The sequence below is a fragment of the Gossypium raimondii genome, chromosome 13 (genome assembly GCF_025698545.1).
Source record: "Gossypium raimondii isolate GPD5lz chromosome 13, ASM2569854v1, whole genome shotgun sequence".
NCBI lineage: Eukaryota > Viridiplantae > Streptophyta > Magnoliopsida > Malvales > Malvaceae > Gossypium > Gossypium raimondii.
This window is the reverse complement of record NC_068577.1, coordinates 3,934,171-3,953,738: the sequence shown is the minus strand read 5'-3', so window position 1 is coordinate 3,953,738 and position 19,568 is coordinate 3,934,171. Positions and strand designations below refer to the sequence as shown.

General features: G+C 35.0%; 1 protein-coding gene and 1 long non-coding RNA gene across 2 annotated transcripts; one reads left to right on the top strand and one right to left on the bottom strand.

The window, feature by feature from the left end:
- Positions 1-315: 315 nt before the first annotated feature.
- On the bottom strand, positions 316-5,174 carry LOC105782698 (uncharacterized). Its single transcript, XR_001129889.2, has 4 exons — positions 4,917-5,174; positions 4,475-4,834; positions 4,249-4,371; positions 316-515 (listed from the first exon to the last, which is right to left on the bottom strand). It is a non-coding gene; the product is annotated as an uncharacterized LOC105782698 (long non-coding RNA).
- Positions 5,175-18,069: 12,895 nt separating this feature from the next.
- Positions 18,070-18,912, top strand: LOC105782697 (uncharacterized). The gene is made up of 2 exons (XM_012607619.2): positions 18,070-18,515; positions 18,600-18,912. Exons 1-2 carry the CDS (start codon positions 18,137-18,139, stop codon positions 18,689-18,691), a joined length of 471 nt encoding a protein of 156 aa, XP_012463073.1. The 5' UTR covers positions 18,070-18,136; the 3' UTR covers positions 18,692-18,912.
- Positions 18,913-19,568: the final 656 nt, after the last annotated feature.

The window sequence follows — 19,568 nt, the reverse complement described above, 5'->3', positions numbered from 1 at the left end:
TCAATAATTGTTAAAAATTAAATATTAAAATTTAAGGATGTGTTTAATCAATCATTAAAATTTTTCATTTCAACATTTTATTATTTTAAATGTGTTTCATAATGTTTTTAATTTTTTACTTATTATAAAATTGTAAATAAGAAATTGTTGTATAGGTTAAATAGATAGGTGGCTAATTATCACTCAATTAAAAATATTAAGTTGATTTTACTTTATTAAAATTTTATATATTTTTTTAAATTGAGATATTCAATTATCATTTTTAACTTTTATCTAAATCTATTCAAAACAATATAAAATATTATATTAATAAGATTAAAATTAACAAATAAATATATTTAAAAAAATCAATATTTACTTTTATCAAATAATATGATTATATTGAACAGTTATATTTAAAATTTAGTACTAGGTCTGCTACCCTAACACGTTTATGTCTGCAGCCTCTGGCAAGTTTTTTTTAGGTTTTCTTGTTTCGTCTATCTTTTTCTTCTTGATTTCTTGTGTTTCGGTCCCTGGAAAATTATGGAGAATGAATTAGCCCAATTAACAATTAATGAAGAGGAGGATGTTGTTATTCAAATTCAAGAAAATCCTGGAATGGAAAGAAGAGAGGAGTTTCTTCAATTGGTGGGGAGTTTTCTTACAGCAAGTATAATTCATTTTCCAGCCATGAAAGGTACTATGGCAAATCTATGACACCCTGTTCGAGGAGTTAGAATCCAAGATCTGGGGAAAAAAGGTTTTTATTTCAATTTTTTCATTATATGGATCTGGAGAGGGTTTTGAAAGGCTCCCCATGGACATTCAATAATCATCTGTTGATACTTTATAAACTGAGGTGGGAAGAGGATCCTATGCAGGTCCCTTTAGTGTTAACCCCTTTCTGGGTTCAGATACATGACGTGCCTATTGGTTTGTTTTCTGAAAACTTAACAATTAATTTGGAAAATTTTTTGGGGAATTTTATGGTGTATGATGTGTCAAATATAGGGAAAGAATACAGGAATTTTATGAGGATTAGGGCCCAAGTCGATATCAGACGTCCATTGAAAAAAAAAAGCTAATCGAATTTCGGGGGAGGAAGTCATATGTTTTTTTTTTAAATATGAAATATTGACACTTTTTTTGTTTCTATTGTGGAAAACTGGGTCATAATGATTCTTTTTGCGAGGCAAAGACGCTGATTGGACTTATCAATAAGAGCACAATCCCGAAGAGCTTTGACTATGAATAGTGTCTGGCTATTAGAAGATGGGGAAGGGGTTACAGGTGGAATTCAGGAGGGCAACAGGAGAGTTGCAAGGGAACCACAGAGAATGGAGCACATGAAGAGCTTTGGGAAGACAGTTGATCCAGTTCTTGGTTTTAATTTGGAAGGGAGTTTCTTATGTGATGGAGCAAAACAGGGTAGACCATTGACGGATCAAGCCCATGATGCGGTGGACCATGATTTGGAGGATGCGGCTTTAGCAGGAGAAGAAGGTAAAGAAATATCTAGAGAGGAGAATGATGTTGTATTAACGAATGAGGGGATTATCTCTCCGGAAAGAAGTAGGAGATTGATAGACCTTAATCACTTGACATCGGCGGCTACAAAGAGGCAAGCTGACCGGGCGTTATGAAAATCATAAATTGGAATGTCTGTGGATTGGGGAGTCCACGAAAATTTAAAAGATTTCGGCATTCGCTGAAGACTTATGACCCCCACATAGTCTTCTTTATGGAGACGAAACTTGGCAGAATTCAAATGGAAAGAGTTCGAAGAAGATGTGGTTTTGTGAATGGCATTGAGGTGGATCCAGAGAAAACTAAAAGAGGGTTATGTTTGGCTTGGAGGAATGACGTCAATATTTCTTTAAAAAGTTTCTCTAAAAGACATATTGATGTGTTAGTTCATGATAATGAGAGGGAGGTTATGTGGCGATTTACAGGGTTTTATGGAACTCCGTATGCACGAGACAATGAAGATTCATGGGCTATCTTGAAGAATCTCTATAATGGAGAGAATAATCCTTGGTTAGTATGTGGAGATTTCAATGAAATCATGTATGGCTTTGAGAAGAAAGGAGGTATGGCCCGTGATGAGAGAATGATGGAAATGTTCCGGAAGACTTTGGAATTATGTCAATTGAATGATGTGGGATATGTGGGTAGATGGTTCACATGGGAACGAGGTAACCTTCCAGAAACAAATATACAAGAACGATTAGATAGAGGGGTTGCAAATAAGGAATGGATTTCTTTGTTCTCTGAAGTAAAAGTTCAGCATTTGGTGCATTCTTTTTCTGATCATTGTCCTCTTCTAATTGATACAAAGAAGGAAATAAGAAAGCAGAATGAAAATAGATTCAGAATTAAAAACTGGTGGTTTTTGAAGGATTCTTTTGTTGTTGAAGCCGAACATTTATGGAAGATGTCGACAGGAAATTTTTTGCAGAAATTGGAATTCTTGAAGAAAGGGTTGGAAAATTGGGCAAGAAATATTCTAAAGAATAAAAAAGGGAAAAAGAAATATTTAACGGCTAAGTTATCTGAGCTACTTGAAGCGGAAAGGGATGATATTAACATGGCGGAGATGATTGACACGAAGATTCAGCTAAACTTGGAGATTGAGAAGGATGAGAGATATTGGGAGCAAAGGGCTAGACTGAACTGGCTCAAATTAGGGGACAAAAATACAGCTTTTTTCCATAGCCAAGCAACCTAGAGACGAAGGAAAAATACGATCAAGAGTTTACAAAATGGGCATGGTAGGGATACGGACAATATACAGAAAATGGAAGAAATAACAAGATTTTACTTTTAGAATTTATTTACATCAGAGAATCAAGAAAATTTTAATTACTTGCTTTCAGGTATTAATCGAAGTATTCAGGAGGAGGATAATAAAAAGCTTACTGCGCACTATACAGGAGAGGAAATTCGAGAGGCTTTATTTGAAATGGGACCCACAAAGGTGCCAGGTGAAGATGGAATCCCAACTATATTTTATCAGAAGTGTTGGCATTTTATTGGAGAGGATGTGGTTTTTTATTGTCTTCAACTCTTGAATGGGGATATGGAGGTCAGTTCAATTAATAAAACTCAATTGTGCTCATTCCAAAAATCAATAATCCATCTAATATGTCACAGTTTAGGCCCATTAGCTTATGCAATGTTATTTATAAAATAATGGTGAAAGCTATTGCAAACAGATTTAGAAGGGTGATTGATAAATGCATTGATTGTGCTCAAAGTGCCTTTGTACTATGAAGATTAATCTCAGATAATGTTTTGCTAGCTTACGAGATATTGCATTCTTTAAAGCAAAAAAGAGTGGGGAAAAAAGGTTATATGGCGGTAAAACTGGACATGAGTAAGGCTTTTGATAGGGTTGAATGGAGTTTTATTAAAGAGGTAATGTCTCGGATGGGATTCACTCAAAGATGGATTGATAATATTATGAAATGCATAATTATTGTTTCATACAAAGTTGTGGTTAATGGAAACGTTGGAAGGACTTTCTCTCCATCAAGGGGACCCTTTGAGTCCGTTTGTTTTCTTAATTTGTGGAAAAGGCCTTTCCTGTCTCATGAGAAATGCCACAAATGCAGGACTTTTGAAGGGTGTCAAAGTCAGTAGAAGAGGCCCACAGATATCACATTTATTGTTTGCAGATGATTGCATTCTTTTCGGAGAGGCAACATGTAGAGGGGCTAATGCACTAAAGGCAATATTAAGCGAGTATAAAATATGTTCGGGTCAATGTGTGAATTTTAATAAATCAACTATATTTTTCAGCAAAAACACAATTGAGGAAGACATAAGACAAATTGTTAACTTGCTTGGAGTTCGGAGCTCAATTGAGCCAGAACGGTACCTAGGTTTGCCGAACATGGTGGGACGGAAGAAAAAGATTTCTTTTCAGGTTTTGAAAGACAGACTAAAACAACGCATTGACTTATTCAATGGCTTGCTTTTTACTTCCAAAATCTTTATGTGACGAAATGGATGCAATTATTACGAATTTTTAGTGGAAAAAGGGACATGGCAAAGGGGGAATTCATTGGAGCTCATGAAAAAATATTTGCAGTATAAAAGAAAATGGAGGTTTGGGTTTTCGTAATCTTAGTCAGTTTAATATTGCATTGCTTGCCAAACAGGGTTGGCATCTTTTTAATTACTCGAATTCACTTTTAGCCAGGGTTCTTAAAGCAAAATATTATCTACAGTCTGATTTTTTAAGTGCAGAGTTGGGGAATTTACCTTCTCTAACCTGGAAGAGTATCTGGGCTGCAAAGGGACTTCTCATTCAGGGGCTAAGTTGGAGAGTTGGGAAAGGAAACAACATTTCTATTTGGTCAGATCGATGGATTCCAGGGATCGAACCTAGTTCATGGCAGAGAAATTATCAAAATAGAAATCTAGAAACTGTATCAGATTTAATTGATGGAATAAATAAGACGTGGAAAATGGAGGTCGTTACTCGTACCTTTCAAACGGACATTGCGCAAAAAAATTTACAGATCCCACTCGCAGAAACAGGCAGCGAAGACTTGCTCATTTGGAAGGGAGAACCATCTGGAGAATTTTCAGTACGGAGTGCTTACAAAACTATTATAAGAAGCTAATCCAGATCCTAGTAATTTATTACAGACCGATTTCAAGGACTTCTACAGAAAATTATGGAGTTTACAAATTCCATCAAAAATTCTACTTTTGGCATGGAGGATATCCTGGAACTATATTCCTACACTAGTTAACCTACGATGTAAACGATTGACCACAAATGTGAGATGCCCTCGATGTGACTCCGGGGAAGAGAACAGTCTCCATGTCTTCCAACAATGCCCTATAAGTAATGAAGTTTGGCAGAATATTAATATGTCATGGGTTACAACATATTGAGATCAAAATACCAGGACATGGCTTACTTGGGTCTTCGAAAAAGGAACCAAGGAACAGTGTCAGGTGTTTTGCTGTGCTTTATGGGTCATATGGAACTCACGAAATCAAATGGTGCATGAAAAAAAGTTTGTATCAGGAAGAGATCTAGTACAGAAAATACAGACTTATTTAGCTGAACTTGAAGCAGTGGAACAGGGAAAACGCACCTTGAAGATCACCAGACTACAGGGACAAAGGAAGGAGAAAACGGAGGACATTATACAGTTTGATGCAGCTTTTGACGCAAGCAGTCTGATCAAGACGGAATCATTGTACGAAACCGGAGGAGAGAGATAAGAGCCTTGAAAACAACCCTTCATTCCAACATATCATCTCCGTTTCTTGCAGAAGCATCAGCATGCCTACAAGCAATCAAGTTCGGCTTAGCAATGGGTCTCAGATCAGTTACAATAATGGGGGATTCGAAGACAGTCATTAAAAATTGTCAAGCGTCAAATAGGGATAAATCGATTATTGGAGCAATTATCAGAGATATTCAAAGTTATTGTTCTCGATTTCAAGAAACATTTTTCCAGTTTATCCAAAAATCAGAAAATTACCAAGCCCATAATCTGGCGAAAGAAACATTAACAAAAAGGGGAAGAGAGAAACCTGGTTAGAGACGAGCTGATACGTAATGAAGGAGCGCTGGAGGAAGAATGGGCAAGAAATCCGGACTGAAGAGCTTTCAGAAGAAAAGGGATTTTGAAAATGATAACAGATTGAAGAAAATTTTTTGGTAACTGTTATCCTCTGAAACAGATGTGACGAGTCAGCATGAAAAGGTGGAATATTAATTGCGTCCAGCTGTTAGAATTGACTGGGCATTTAATTTCTTGCTTTGTCTTTTCATTTTCCGATTTTCTTTTTATGATCAGTTTTATTGGGCAAACTATGTAGCCCAATTTTTGTTTTATGTTTGCAGACAGTAGGAACTAAGCCTAAACATATTGGGTATTATTTTGCTTTGATTATTTATTTATAATAGCCCAGTTATAATATTCAAAAAAATATTTAAAATTCAAGATTTAATTTTTCAGCACTTAAATTTTCAATTTATCAAACAACACCTAAGCCTTGTTTTATAACCATTGAAAATAAATTAACTAAAATTAATATTTTCAGTTATTTAAATTTTTAAACACGTTTGATAATTCATAATAAAAATCAAATAATTGAATTTTTCAATGAAAAGGTGTGGAAAATGATAAGTAGATAAAGAGCTACCTATCACTTAGTAGAAAATTTTCAATTCTTTTTATTTATTTTATTTTATCTTTTAAATACTTTATTTTTAAAATTTTTAAAATTATATTTATCAAATAGTCTAATTATATTTCATACTTAAATTTAAGAAATATGTATAACAAACAAATTTTCAACCTTTAATTTTTAGTGTTGTGTTTCAATTTTGAAAAGAAGTGTATTAGTCTACTTCTGATAGCACGTTTTTAGTCTGCTTCTAATAGCATGTTTTGAATCTAGTTTAGGGTTTTAGTAGACGACAGAGCTTGGATAATGGAAGAGGGCTTAGCGGTGTTATCGATTACTGATGGAGAGGAGGCAGGTTGGAATGTCGATTTGGGTAATGAGACGAGAAAGGAGGGGGTGGATTTGAGTGTGGTCGGTGGTTTCTTAACAGCAAGCATTGTGTAATTCTAAGCTCTACATGCAACCTTGGCTAATTTATGGCATCCACATGGAGGCGTTACAATAACAAATCTAGGGAAAAAGCGATTTCTGTTTCAATTCTATTATAAGATAAATCTGGATCAGGCTTTGGAAAGGAGTCGTTGGACATTTAATAATCATTTGTTGGTATTTCATAGATTGCGGGAATGGGAGGATCCCATGCTAGTGTCGCTGTTTTGGTTCAGGTTCATGATCTCCCAACAGGCCTGATGCCAGAGACGATGGCCAAGTAGTTTGGAGATTTTGTAGGGCGATTTTTAGAGTATGAAGTGAAATCTTTACATCAAGGGTGTGGAGGCTATATACGAATTCAGGTTCAAATTGATATGAGAAATCCGTTAATAAGGATGAAGAAACTTATTTTGGGTACTAAATGGTGTCTTTATGCGTGCTTCCGTTATGAGGAACTATCAGTGTTCTGTTTTCTATGCGTCAGGTTGGGTCATTTGGAAAGATTTTGCCTAGCTAGAATAGTTCATGGCAAAAAAAATAGTTGGAGTTTGAGTGGGATCTATCGATTAATGCGATCCCTAAATGAGCAATGGTGGTGTCAAGTCCATAGTTAAGGGAGAAGGGGGAGGGACCATGATTGAGGGAACTGAAAAAAACTCTAGAGAGTGGACAGGATGGGAAGAATAAGAATATACAAGGTTTATTCTGAAATGTAATTTTTTTAAGGTAAGTGGAGGCCAATCTTAGTTTGAAATGAGGGGAAGAATAAATTCTGGGGATTTGGAGAATCTTGATCCGAATAGAGAGTTCATAGAGGAGGATTGTCCAATGGAGATTGGAGAAGGAAAGAAGAGGCCTCGTAATACTCGATTTTCTTTTGTTTCTAGTATAATGGATTTAGGGAAAACTATTAATAGATTGTCTTTATTCATGATTCTGAGATATCGGTTGGCTCTGCAGGACAGGGCAGTCGGATGCAATGAAAATATTATGCTCGAATGTCTAGGGTTTGAGGAGCCCTCGGGCAAGACGTCGCCTTCGGTAGATGCTGAGGGAGATTAATCATGATGTAGCTTTTTCATGGAAACAAAGCTACATAGTTCAAATATGGAGAGAGTTCGTAGCAACTGGGGATTGATGCAGGGAATCGATGTTAGAAGCGATGGTACAAGGGGTGGTTTATCTTTAGGATGGAAGCAAGGGATTAGGGTGATTTTGCGGAGCTTCTCGTTGAGCCATATTGATGTAAATATTGAAGGAGAAGTAGAAGGTGCTCATTAGAGGTTTACTAAGTTTTATGGGTATCTTATAGAAAACTTGAGACACTATTCGTGGGATCATTTATGAGATCTTTCTGCTAAAAGTGTGATACTGTGGCTGATTATAGATGATTTTAATGAGATTATGTATTTCCATGAGAGCAACGGGGAGGTTAAGGGATGAGTGAGGAATGGAGGCTTTTAGGACGGCTTTGAAGGATTGTAATTTGTCAAATTTGGGATATCAAGGCCAATAGTTTACATGGGAACATGAGAGATTGGCCCACAATAACATACATGAAAGACTTGATAGGAGAGTGGCAAATCCAAAATGGAATGATTTATTTCCTAATTTTTCTCTCAAGTATTGCATGTATTCAATATTAGATTATTGCCCAATCTTGCTTAATACTTGTGGGAGGGCGGATCAACAGGAACAAAGTACGCGTGAGTTTAGACTTGAGGCAACATTGTTGCTTGAAGAGTCTTGTGAAAGAGAGGTTAGAAGATTATGGAATAGCTCAGATGGGTCGATACTAGATATAATTCGATATGTCGGGCGTAGTTTGATGAATTGGGCTCGAGAGAATAGACGGTTGTCTCGAATGACCTTGGATAAATTAAGGTAGAAGCTTGACGAGCTTAATAATTCATATTCGACTAATGAAACGCTAAAGTAATTGGTCAGCCCAAAAATGCAGCTCAATTTGGAGATTGATAAAGGAGAGCGCTATTGGGAACAGAAAGCAAGAGCTAACTGGTTGAGGAATGGGGATCGTAATACTGGTTTTTTTCACAGAATAGCTTCTCAACGCAGGAAAATTAATTGTATGGGACAACTTGAAGATGGAGAAGGTAGAATGAGAGTGGGAAAAGAGGAGATGGAATAAATTGCGTGTAGATATTTCACTAACCTGGTTACTTCAAGGGGTAGGGGCGATAATACAAGGCTTTTGACGGGAATTCTAGTTCATGTTACTGATGGCATGAATGATTTTTTAAGCTCCCGATTCACTGAAGAAAAGATTGGTTCGGCAATGTGGAGCATGTATCCTACGAAGGCACCGGGGGAGGATGGTATACCGGCTTTGTTTTACAAACAGTTTTGGCACATTATTGGCTTAGAGGTAAGCTTTTACTAGCTTGATATTCTAAATAATAGAGGCCCAATGGCGAAGGTTAATCATAAAAATATTGTGCTTATCCCAAAACAATCTATGTCTATTAATATGACACACTTTCGTCCAATAAGAATATGTAATGTTCTTTTGAAAGTTATTACTAAGGAAATTGTCCATCAATTACAAATGGTTATGCCTCACTGTATTGATGAAGCACAGAGCGCGTTCGTACCAGGTAGACTTATAACATATAATGTTATTGTCGTATTTGAGCTACTACATTCTTTCAAAAAGATATGAGTAAGGCTTATGATAGGGTGGAATGACATATGATTGAAGATGTGATGTTAAAAATAGGTTTTCAGGTGGATTGAGTTGAACTGGTTATGAGATGTGTTAAGATTGTTAGTTATTCAGTGGTATTGAATAGGCAAACCAGAGGTTTTATTTCACCCACCCGTAGGCTAAAACAAGGTGACCCCCTAAGCCCTTTCTTATTCTTGTTTTGCATAGAAGGGTTGTCTGCTTTACTCCGGTTAGCAATACAGGATAGGTTGGTAAAAGGGGCAAAATCGAGTCATCCGAGGCCTACAGTGTCAAGTCTATTCTTTGCTGACAACAATCTTTTATTTGGGGAGGCATCGGTGGCTAAGGCAACAAATATTAATAATGTTTTAACTGAATACGAGGCTTGTTCTGGGCAACTTATTAACTTTAATAAGTCTTTAGTCTACTTTAGTTCAAGAGTTACTGACGAGACCCGAGTTTTAGTGGAAATGGAGTTAGGGGTGAGATTTTCTTTAAACCCGGTGAAGTATTTGGGCCTTCTCATGGTTATAAGGCGTAATAAGAAAGTTGCATTCCATCTTATTTTGGACCGAATTAAAGGAAAAATCAGTGGGTGGTGCAATCATTGGTTGTCATATGGAGGTAAAATTGTTTTTATTAAATCGGTCTTACGAGTTAAGCCTACTTATGTCATGTCATGTTTTTTTATTACTAAAGACCTTTTGCGAGGATATTAAAATCGTATTTAGTCGCTATTGGTGGCAAAAATCCCAATCGAACCGTGGAATACATTGGTGTACATGAGAGGCTTTATGTAATCTGAATGAATGGGGTGGATTGGGGTTTAGGCAACTAGCGAAATTTAATATTACGCTTCTAGCTAAACAAGGTTGGAGGCTTATTTGTAATCCTATATCTCTAGTAGCACGAGTTTTGCAATCTAAATATTATGTGGATAGTGATTTCATGAGAGTTGAGCTAAAGAGTCAACCTTCAGCAATTTAGGAGTATTTGGGCCGCAAATGGACTTTTGCTGAAAGGTAGTAGTTAGAGCTTTGGAATGGTGAACATATTCTGGTATGGGATGCAACTTGGTTGCCTAGGCACAAACCAACGATTATTCAATTAGATAGGGTCGATGGTATTTCTATGGTTGCGGATTTGATTAATGCTAAAGAAGGGACTTGGAAAGAAGATGTTGTGAGGAATACATTTAATGAGTAAGAGGCTAGGAGGATTCTTTGTATCCTGTTACTGCCCAATGGCCTAGTAGATAAATTACGATGGTGTCCCGATAAATCTGGTAAGTATACAGTCCGAAGTGGTTACCGAGTGTTGTTGAGGGGTTTTTTCGGGTGGGATGATGATCTTTATAGAGATATTGAGCCCCACATGAGGCTTTTATACAAATACATTTGGGAAACAAAAGTCCTAGAAAAGATGAAAATTACAACATGGAGAATTATACATAACTATGTGCCTACTAGACAAAATCTACATATACGTCGATAAATCTCAGAGGTTGCGAAATAAATTGATGCATGAAGGCAGAAGACAAACAATAAATGATTTTGTGTACTTTTGTGCTAGGATATGTTAAAGAACTGGTGCTATTGGAGAAGACTTACCCCACGAGTGCGCAAGGACCTCCGGTGAGATGGTGCCCTCCAGAGACCCGATGGTTAAAAATAAACCTTGATGGGGGTTTCTATAGGGATCTACAATCTTCCAGTGCAAGATCCGTCATAAGAGATGAGACAGGGTTGGTAATGGGAGCCTCTTGTACTTGGAACAGGAACGTCCTGTCTACTGAAGTGGCAGAGGCCTTAGCTGTAGTTCAGGCCATTCCGTTCGCACAAGACATGGGTTTTCACCATGTTCGTTTGGAAGGTGACTCCATGGTGGTCATTTCAAAATTAAAAGCACAAAAGGTTGACAAATCGGAGATTAGTATTTACATGTAGGAGGCCAACCGAATAGTATTGCATTTTGAGAGGTTTAAATATCAACACATCAAAAGGGGTGGAAATTGAGTGGCTCACCTTTTAGCAAAGGAGGGATTTCTCTGAAAGCGATACATGCAGTGGGTGGAGGAGGCCCTCCAACAATTATGGACCTAGTGGCGGAGGAGGCGACAGGGCCTAGCTGAGTTTTTTCAGACAACGTGTGATCTATGGGATATGCTGCATATTCGATTCTAAACAGCGTTTATACGAAAATGCTTCATAATGTTGCTGATATCGGCGATTTGGGACTGGAGTTGAAGGATTTTCAAAGCTGGCATGCAAAGGAACTGATGGGTTTTCTTTTCTGGTTTGTTTTGCTCAAATGGTTTTGTTTTAGAGGTTTATTGAGCTGTGTAAACAGGTTTCTTTGGGAATCTAACAATTTTTAATTTTTGTTGTTTCAATTAAGGCATGACAGATTTTATTAAAAATATTTAGTGATTTAATTTTTAATTTATCAAACAATACCTTAAGTTATAAAATATATTTGATATACTACTTAAAATGAAGTGAATAATATAATTAGATTGTTTGATAAATATAAAATTTAAATTATGAAAATTTTATTATGCATTTTATTCTTATTTTAAATATTTCACCTTATTCTAAATAAAATTAAATTGTAAATATAAATTCTTTACAATATAATACTCACAATGTAAGTGAAAATAATTATCTAATATATTTATTAAGAAATTAATATAAAAATTAAATATGATTTTGGTTGAAATGTTAAAAGACAGAGAGTGATGGTTATAGCGTCCTAGTTTTAAAATCTATTTTATGCATGTATTTATTTTATTAAAATACAAAATATTCTTAAAATAGTATTTATTTATTTTGTCAAAATAAAACCTTTTGGTAATGTAACAATTGAGTTAGCACCCAATTATAAGGGTCCGTTTGTTTAGTAGTAAAATGTTTTCCGTAAAATGATTTTTGGAAAATGTTTTACTTCTCAGTAAAATAATTTCTTGAAAAATATTTTCCGTGTTTGATGAATCATGTAAAATATTTTCATTGTTTTGTGATTTCGAAAATATTTTCCGGAAAAGTTGTTTTACATATATTAATATATATTAATAAATTTTTATATTTTAAATTGTTTTTACATATATTGCAATGATTTATTTATAATAATACTCAATTATTAAGCTACAATATTAATCGTTATAAATTGAAAAAACTAATATCAAATAAATTATTTGTAATTGTGTTAAAAAACAAGTATTGAATAATTATAAATTGCTTGAAACCACAATGAGTACTAGAAATTAATAATATTATCCAAATACATAATTAGTAGTACACCACATAGTAACAACATTGTCCAAGTGCATAATATTACACCACATAAAAGTATCAATATCTTCAACTTTGAGAAAATTTTGAAGCCAAATTTTTTTATGCTTCTTACTTTTAACTAAAAAAACTTTGGCATCGGATTCATGACTCACCAGATAATCAAACACAGAACACAAGAAGTCATCATCAAATCCTTCTTCCTCCATCGACATCACTTGTTCAGAAGTCGTGATGTCTTATCGGCTGTAAATTGTTCCAAAGCATTAGCAATTTTGCCAAGTTGTTCACCCACAAATTTAATTTGTTCATCAACGAGACTTTCTTGAACACTTTTTCTTTTACGTTTGGATGTGCCAAATGAAGATACATTTGTTCTTACCTCTTTAGCCTCTTCATTGTCGCAGTCTACAGGCATTGAATCTTCATTACCATCATCCAAATCTATGTCAGCAAATGTTTTGGCAAAACTCCCTCCCTGTTGCCATATCTTTGCCAACAACCAAAGCCATTTCATCATAATGATCCATGCTTTTATTCAAAAATAGTTCATACTTCTTGTGTGCCTGTTGGATATTATACACAATTAGAATAACAAGTAAAAAACAATTGAAATATACTTAACATTTATATACATATATTACCATCACTGCTGCATCATATGTCGCTCTATCACATGTGGTCATTTTCATGTTATCATCCCATCCAAAACCACTTTCACCTCGAATTTTGCATATAATCTGCCACTGGTTTTTTACTGTCCTCAAATGATTTTCCACATGTTTCGCATCGCATTGGACTTGGAATCTTCAGAAATGGCGTCGACAACTCGATTAATAGAAACTGCTTTGAAAGTATTAGAAGGCTTATTTCCTTTTCGAGCCTCCTCTACTAGAATTTCAAGGAAAACATGTTCCATTGGTTTTGTCCACCTGAATTGCTTGGAGATCCCTTCTTTGTTGCCCTTACCCATTCTACATTAAATAATTGTCATTATCAATCATTTCAATATCCAACAAACTTAAAACATAATAATAAATTCAATATCCAACAAGGTTAAAACATAATCAATATCTAACAAATTCAAGACATATATCAAAATCCAACAAACTAAAATTTCAATATCATTATCCAACCAACATTTACAAAAAAAAAAATTAATACTAAAACATACATAACATAGAAATAATAACCCTAAGTCCTAAATCTACCTAATATTTCTAGCCATATAATCAGTCCACATAGTTTGTGCAATTTCATCTCTTTTAGCAGACCATTCTCTTGCTTCTTGTCTTTCTTCTCGCTCCGTGAGAGTTTATATTATCGAATCAGACTTAGACGCCTCGTATAATCCTTGATTAAGCAAATCACTAGGATCAACTCCCATTATATGATTATGAATGATATAACAAGCCAAAACTATATCTATTTGAGTTTGAAAATTCCAAAATGGTTCAGCATCTAGTACACGAAACAGTTTCTTCAAAATCCCAAAAACACGTTCAACAGTGATCCGTAATGATGAATGACGAAGATTAAAGAGTTCCTTTGCATTTTCAGGCCCTTCAGCACCAAACTCTTTTAAATGATATCGGACACCACGATATGGGGTAATACATCCAATTCGGATGCCATATCCAGCATCAGCAAGATAATATTTACATACAATTTTACAATACATAATTAATACTAATAAACTATGAGCTTACTAGAACTATTTGTGATAAATATTACCTTCCAGAATTCTTAATCCTCCTAGGCGTGAAAGTGCATCACTTAAAATACGAGAATCATGTGCACTACCTTCCCAGCTAGCTAGAACATAGGAAAATTTCAAATCAAATGTAATGGCAGCCAATACGTTTTGTGTCGTCCCCCTTTTACGGTTACGAAATCTTCCTTGCATGCTAAGTGGAACGGATGCACGAATATGAGTTCCATCTAATGCTCCAATAAAATCTTTAAAATAAGGATAAAACCTTGGATTGTTTCTAATTTCACTAGGAGTTGACTCATCAGGTAATCTAATAACTAGTCTATACAATTTCAAAATAGCTCTCAATACAACCCTAAAGTAACGGTGAACTGTCTGAGTTGATCTATAATATCTAGATCCAATCACTCGAAACCTTACATTATGACCAATTATATGTAAAAATATAACTACTTACTCCCTAATATTGACAGATTTAGATGATTGTAACAAATTATTCGTACTAAGAATATCACATAAATTGAAAAAGGCGATCGGTCTCATCCTTATCACATCAATACAATACTGGTCACCACTATATAAAATACTATTAATATAATTTTCTCTTTCATAATCTCGATTCACACGAGGGCGAGAAGAAATTTTCTTCCTAGTTTCTAATTTTTTAATCCAAAGAGCCCCAAAAGCTAAAATTGAAGCCATGACTCCGAAAATTGCCATTTGATGTTGATTACGATCCATCTACACAAAATTATGCCACACAAATATATGACCACTACAAAAAAGATGCAAGATTTTCATAAGAACACATAAAGTTACCATGACTAAAAGTGCATACATACATATCAAGCTAATTATAATTGCATAATAATTTTTTGAAAGTACCACTTAAAATATATTGATCATAGTTAATACAATACTTGATAAATGATTTGGTTAATACAATACTTCAATATATTTGATAAGCATATGAAAATGAAAGCATGACAAATGAGTTTTCTTGTAGGAAATTGCAATTGGTGCATGATTTTGTTATATATTATTAGGTTATCTTTCATGTATAATTAATTAATCCTCGTTATATATTTAATCAAGAATTTGAGTGGGAAATTTGAATGGAATTCATTTAAAATCAATATATTATTAGGTACAATACTTTAATATTTAACATATTATTTATAAAAAAATATACATTAACAATAAGTATTATTTTTTATTGCAAAAACATTATTAAAAATGGTGATGCCTCTTTTTTAAAATATAAAAAATTAAATCATAAATTGTTATCAAGTGTGTTTTCTTTTTGTTACCCAAAAGAACAATCCAAGACCTTTTTAATGTGCGTAAAACATCTGATTAACTGAAACCAAACTTTAGCATTCAAATGTTTAATTAAGAATATTCTCAAAAAATTGAAACAGATTGAACAAAGGAAGTTGGCAAAAGCCATGTGGGGATGGCAAACTCAAATTCCAGATATCGAATGAACATTCTGATGAAACACAAGCCAAAGAGCTCATTCTGATGAAACAGAGGCATCGATGTTACTTAAGGACATTCCTCTGTAGTCAAACATGCTAGATATCAAATGAACATTCATCACCCATTTTCTCTAGCATCAAATACTAACAGATCATTAAGTGCTAACAAATACTAACAAATACTAACAGATCAGTAAGTGCTAACCAGAGAAAGGCACATATGCCAATTCATACATTAATCATGATTTGCTCACTTGACAACCAGTCCACATTCGGATGCCATATGCTATAAATCATGCCAAAATTACCAAAATTCATGACATAGGCACATATGTATTTACCTACCATCAACCAAATATAACAGTTCACCACTGCCATTTTGCAAATAATACGTAAACAAATTATAGTAAAAATAAATCAATAATAAACCATACCTAAACACATCCAACAACATTCTTAATTCACTTGAACCGAATTATAACAACCACAAATGCATATTATACCAAATCATATATCAAGCACACCATAAACATACAACAACCACAAATGCCATGCCATTAGCAGACCATAATCAAGAAATAAGACATTCCAAAGACACTCAACACTAACCTCTTATGAAAATATCTAACAGGAGTAAGAATGCGTAGAGGCTAGGACAGCAAGAACTGTATAGCTGGAGGTCAAGCATAGAAAGAAATTAGAACCGTGTCAGCAAGAACCTATGCCTACACAAAATGCATGTGCCTCAATGAAAGTTGGCTTTTGCAAGCTCAGTATTGCCATTGGCGCCTAAATATGGTGCTTGACTACACTAAAATAACTATTCAAATAAGATCAATCCAGCAAGCAAGAAATTAATTTATACAACTCAAATTACAGCACCTCGCTCTTTAACAGAGAGCGTTCTATTATTCAGGAGTTAGACAAACAAGGCTTGTGTAAAACTTCCTATTGTGAGAAGCCTAAGCGTGACCAAACGCAACAAAAAGGGTAACTGATACCCATATACTTCGCCAAACTTGTCGAGAAATTCAGAACATTTCTACCCTCTAAGAACATTTTGAGGCTATTAATTTCTAGTCTCAAAAACCAATTCTTTAGTCAATTGAATATGGTTAGCATACAAGAAAATGAACGAACAAAATGGATCAATATCAGTGAAAACAAGCAACACATTTTCAAACAAACGAACAAACAAACGAATCAATATCAGTGAAAGCAAGTGGAACAAAAACATAATTCAACAAAGATCTTATCACTGTTTTGTTTTTCCTTACAATTTGAAGGATTTGAAGGATCATAATCTCGTATCTATATGTGTGGGGTAAAGAAAATAAACAAAAACACCTACATTTGAAAAGGGAAATTCAGACAGAATGATACTAGGCATTCAAAAATAGTGTAAGAGGAAAATCAATTTCAGTCCATGTCTTGTAATTTATTACTGTAATAGAATAACAAAACCGGGACAGCACATGTCAAAAGAATTATCTCATTGAATATTATTACAAGTCTTCGATAAAATATCTGACCCCATATAGAGAAAATACTAAACAAAAAATAGATCGATGGCAAAATGAAGAAATTTCCTTCCTAAACAAAAATGGATCGGTGGCAAAAAATGGATCTGACCTCATACAGAGAAAATACTAAACAAAAAATGGATCAAACCGCAAATGAAGAAATTCGAAACAGATCCGTTACCTACTGCTCTGATAAAGGCTTGCACTGCAGCAGCTGCGATATCCGTTCGTCTAGGTTCCAATACGAGTTCGAGCCCACAAAAAACCATGGCGATAATCAACAGAGAGGAATGAAGGAATGAAGGAGGAGAGTGGGGGATTACTGGAAAAAGATGAGAATCTCAGGGAAGTTTTCTAACAGAAATGAAGGAATGAAGAATGAGGGACCGGAAAAATCGATAGAGAGGAAAGCCAGTAAAATGTCTTACGGAAATTGAAAGGGGAAGGCATTTTCCCTAAATTGTAAGGAATTTTACCCGTGTTTTGGAGTTGATTTTCCAAATGAAAAATATTTTCCGCCAAACAAACAACGGAAAAGTTGGAAATGATTTTCCGGAAAATCAATTCCGTCAATCAAACAGACTCTAAATTAGTTGAATATATTTTCCATTAAAAAATGAAATCATTTTATATAAAAAATTTAAATTATTGAAAATATTAACTTACAATTTATTTAAAATTTTTATCGCAAACATTACAACCTATATAGATGAATAAAATATTCCAAAAACATCCCTCTCAAAAGTAGCAAATTACTTCCAAGTCCAATTACGTGTATAAATTTGTTTATATATGATTGCACAAATCTCGATCCCTCCCTCTCCCTCGCCGACCTCGAGAGACGCCGTTTTGCGGATGCCGTGAACCCAATGTCGAAACGCTACGTGCCTCCGCTACCTCCTCCCTCGCAACAATCAAGCCCTTTGTTCAAGCAGCGGTCATGGTCTCCTGACGCTGAGCGAGACGAGGCGTGGCTCAGGCGGAAGGAAGTTTACGGCTCGGGGCTCCGCCGTAGTCAGAGCTTCACAGAAGATGATTTGGATGAGCTCAAAGGTTGTTTAGATTTAGGTTTCGGCTTCGAACCAGATTCGCCTGTGTTAGATCCGAAACTATCCCATGCTTTACCCGCTTTGCCGTTTTACTGTGCCGTTAATCGTCAGTACAATGGCAGGATATCGAGGTCGTCGTCCGCATCATCGATGGACTCTTTTAGTGACGCCGGTAGCACTAACTCGATAATTGATCAAGGTAAAATTCAGTATCAAAGTAATTTCTTAGTAAGTTCAATTAAACGGCGTTCTTAATTGTTTGATTTGAAATTTTGTGTTATAGGCGATGATCCGGAGATGGTTAAGATTAAGTTGCGTCAATGGGCTCAGGTGGTGGCATGTTCGGTGCGGCAGTTTCCACGGGGACCAAAGTGATTTGTTGTGGAGGTTTTCTTTTCTTGTGTACTTTTTGTATAGAGGCGATAACAATTTTTGATATAGTAATTAGTTTTTAGTTCTAAACTTCAATTTTGTATTCTAATACATGATTTAGGTTTAGGGTTTAGGAATACTAGAAAATTTTAAAGTGTGCTGGATTGGATTGTTGTTAAATTTTATTTTATTTTTATTGAAAACTAGTGATTTTTATTAGAAAATTTCCAATTGCTTCCTTTTATATCTTCATGAAAGATGTGATTCTAGTTTCTTACAAGCTTAAAACAAGTATCTTGGAGAACATTGCAACCCTTAGCCCGATCTAGTGCATGCTGGGAATATTATGATAAGAATAATCGAGGTGAATTGCTTCGTTTATTTGGATTTGTAGTTTTACAGCATGCTCTTGTTCTCTTAAGTGCAAAGCTTCCATTTGTTACAAGATGGCGCTGCTAGAAGATAAACTATAAGAGCAGTGACCCTTAATTGGAAAGCGCTGTTGATTCTTGTGATATCGATGGAAGTCTGCTTTTATATCATTTTACATCTGCTGGTAGAAGAAGTTCAGCCGTACTCCCCATTCCAAGGGAAACTGTGGTTTCGAATGATGAAATCTACTCGAGAAGTAATAAGATCTTTATCTTGCAAACCAGCAAGAAATTCAGAACAGCATCTCTCGGATAGCTGCATGAGCGGTAAAATCTAATTATCCTCAATCTGCCATCATGTTTTTGTCTTCATTTGATCATTATTCACATTTGCTATGAGTTCCTCTGTTCCGTGCTAACTAACATATGCATCGTACTTTTCCTCGGACGTGCATAATTTTCCTGGAGCTTTTATGTAAACAAAACTTGTTTTCTTTCCCTAACATGAA

Coding starts and splice junctions, on each gene's coding strand:
- LOC105782697 (XM_012607619.2), top strand. CDS start 18,137: ATGTCGAAACGCTACGTGCCTCCGCTACCTCCTCCCTCGCAACAATCA. Junction 18,516..18,599: donor TAACTCGATAATTGATCAAG/GTAAAATTCAGT, acceptor TTTGTGTTATAG/GCGATGATCCGGAGATGGTT.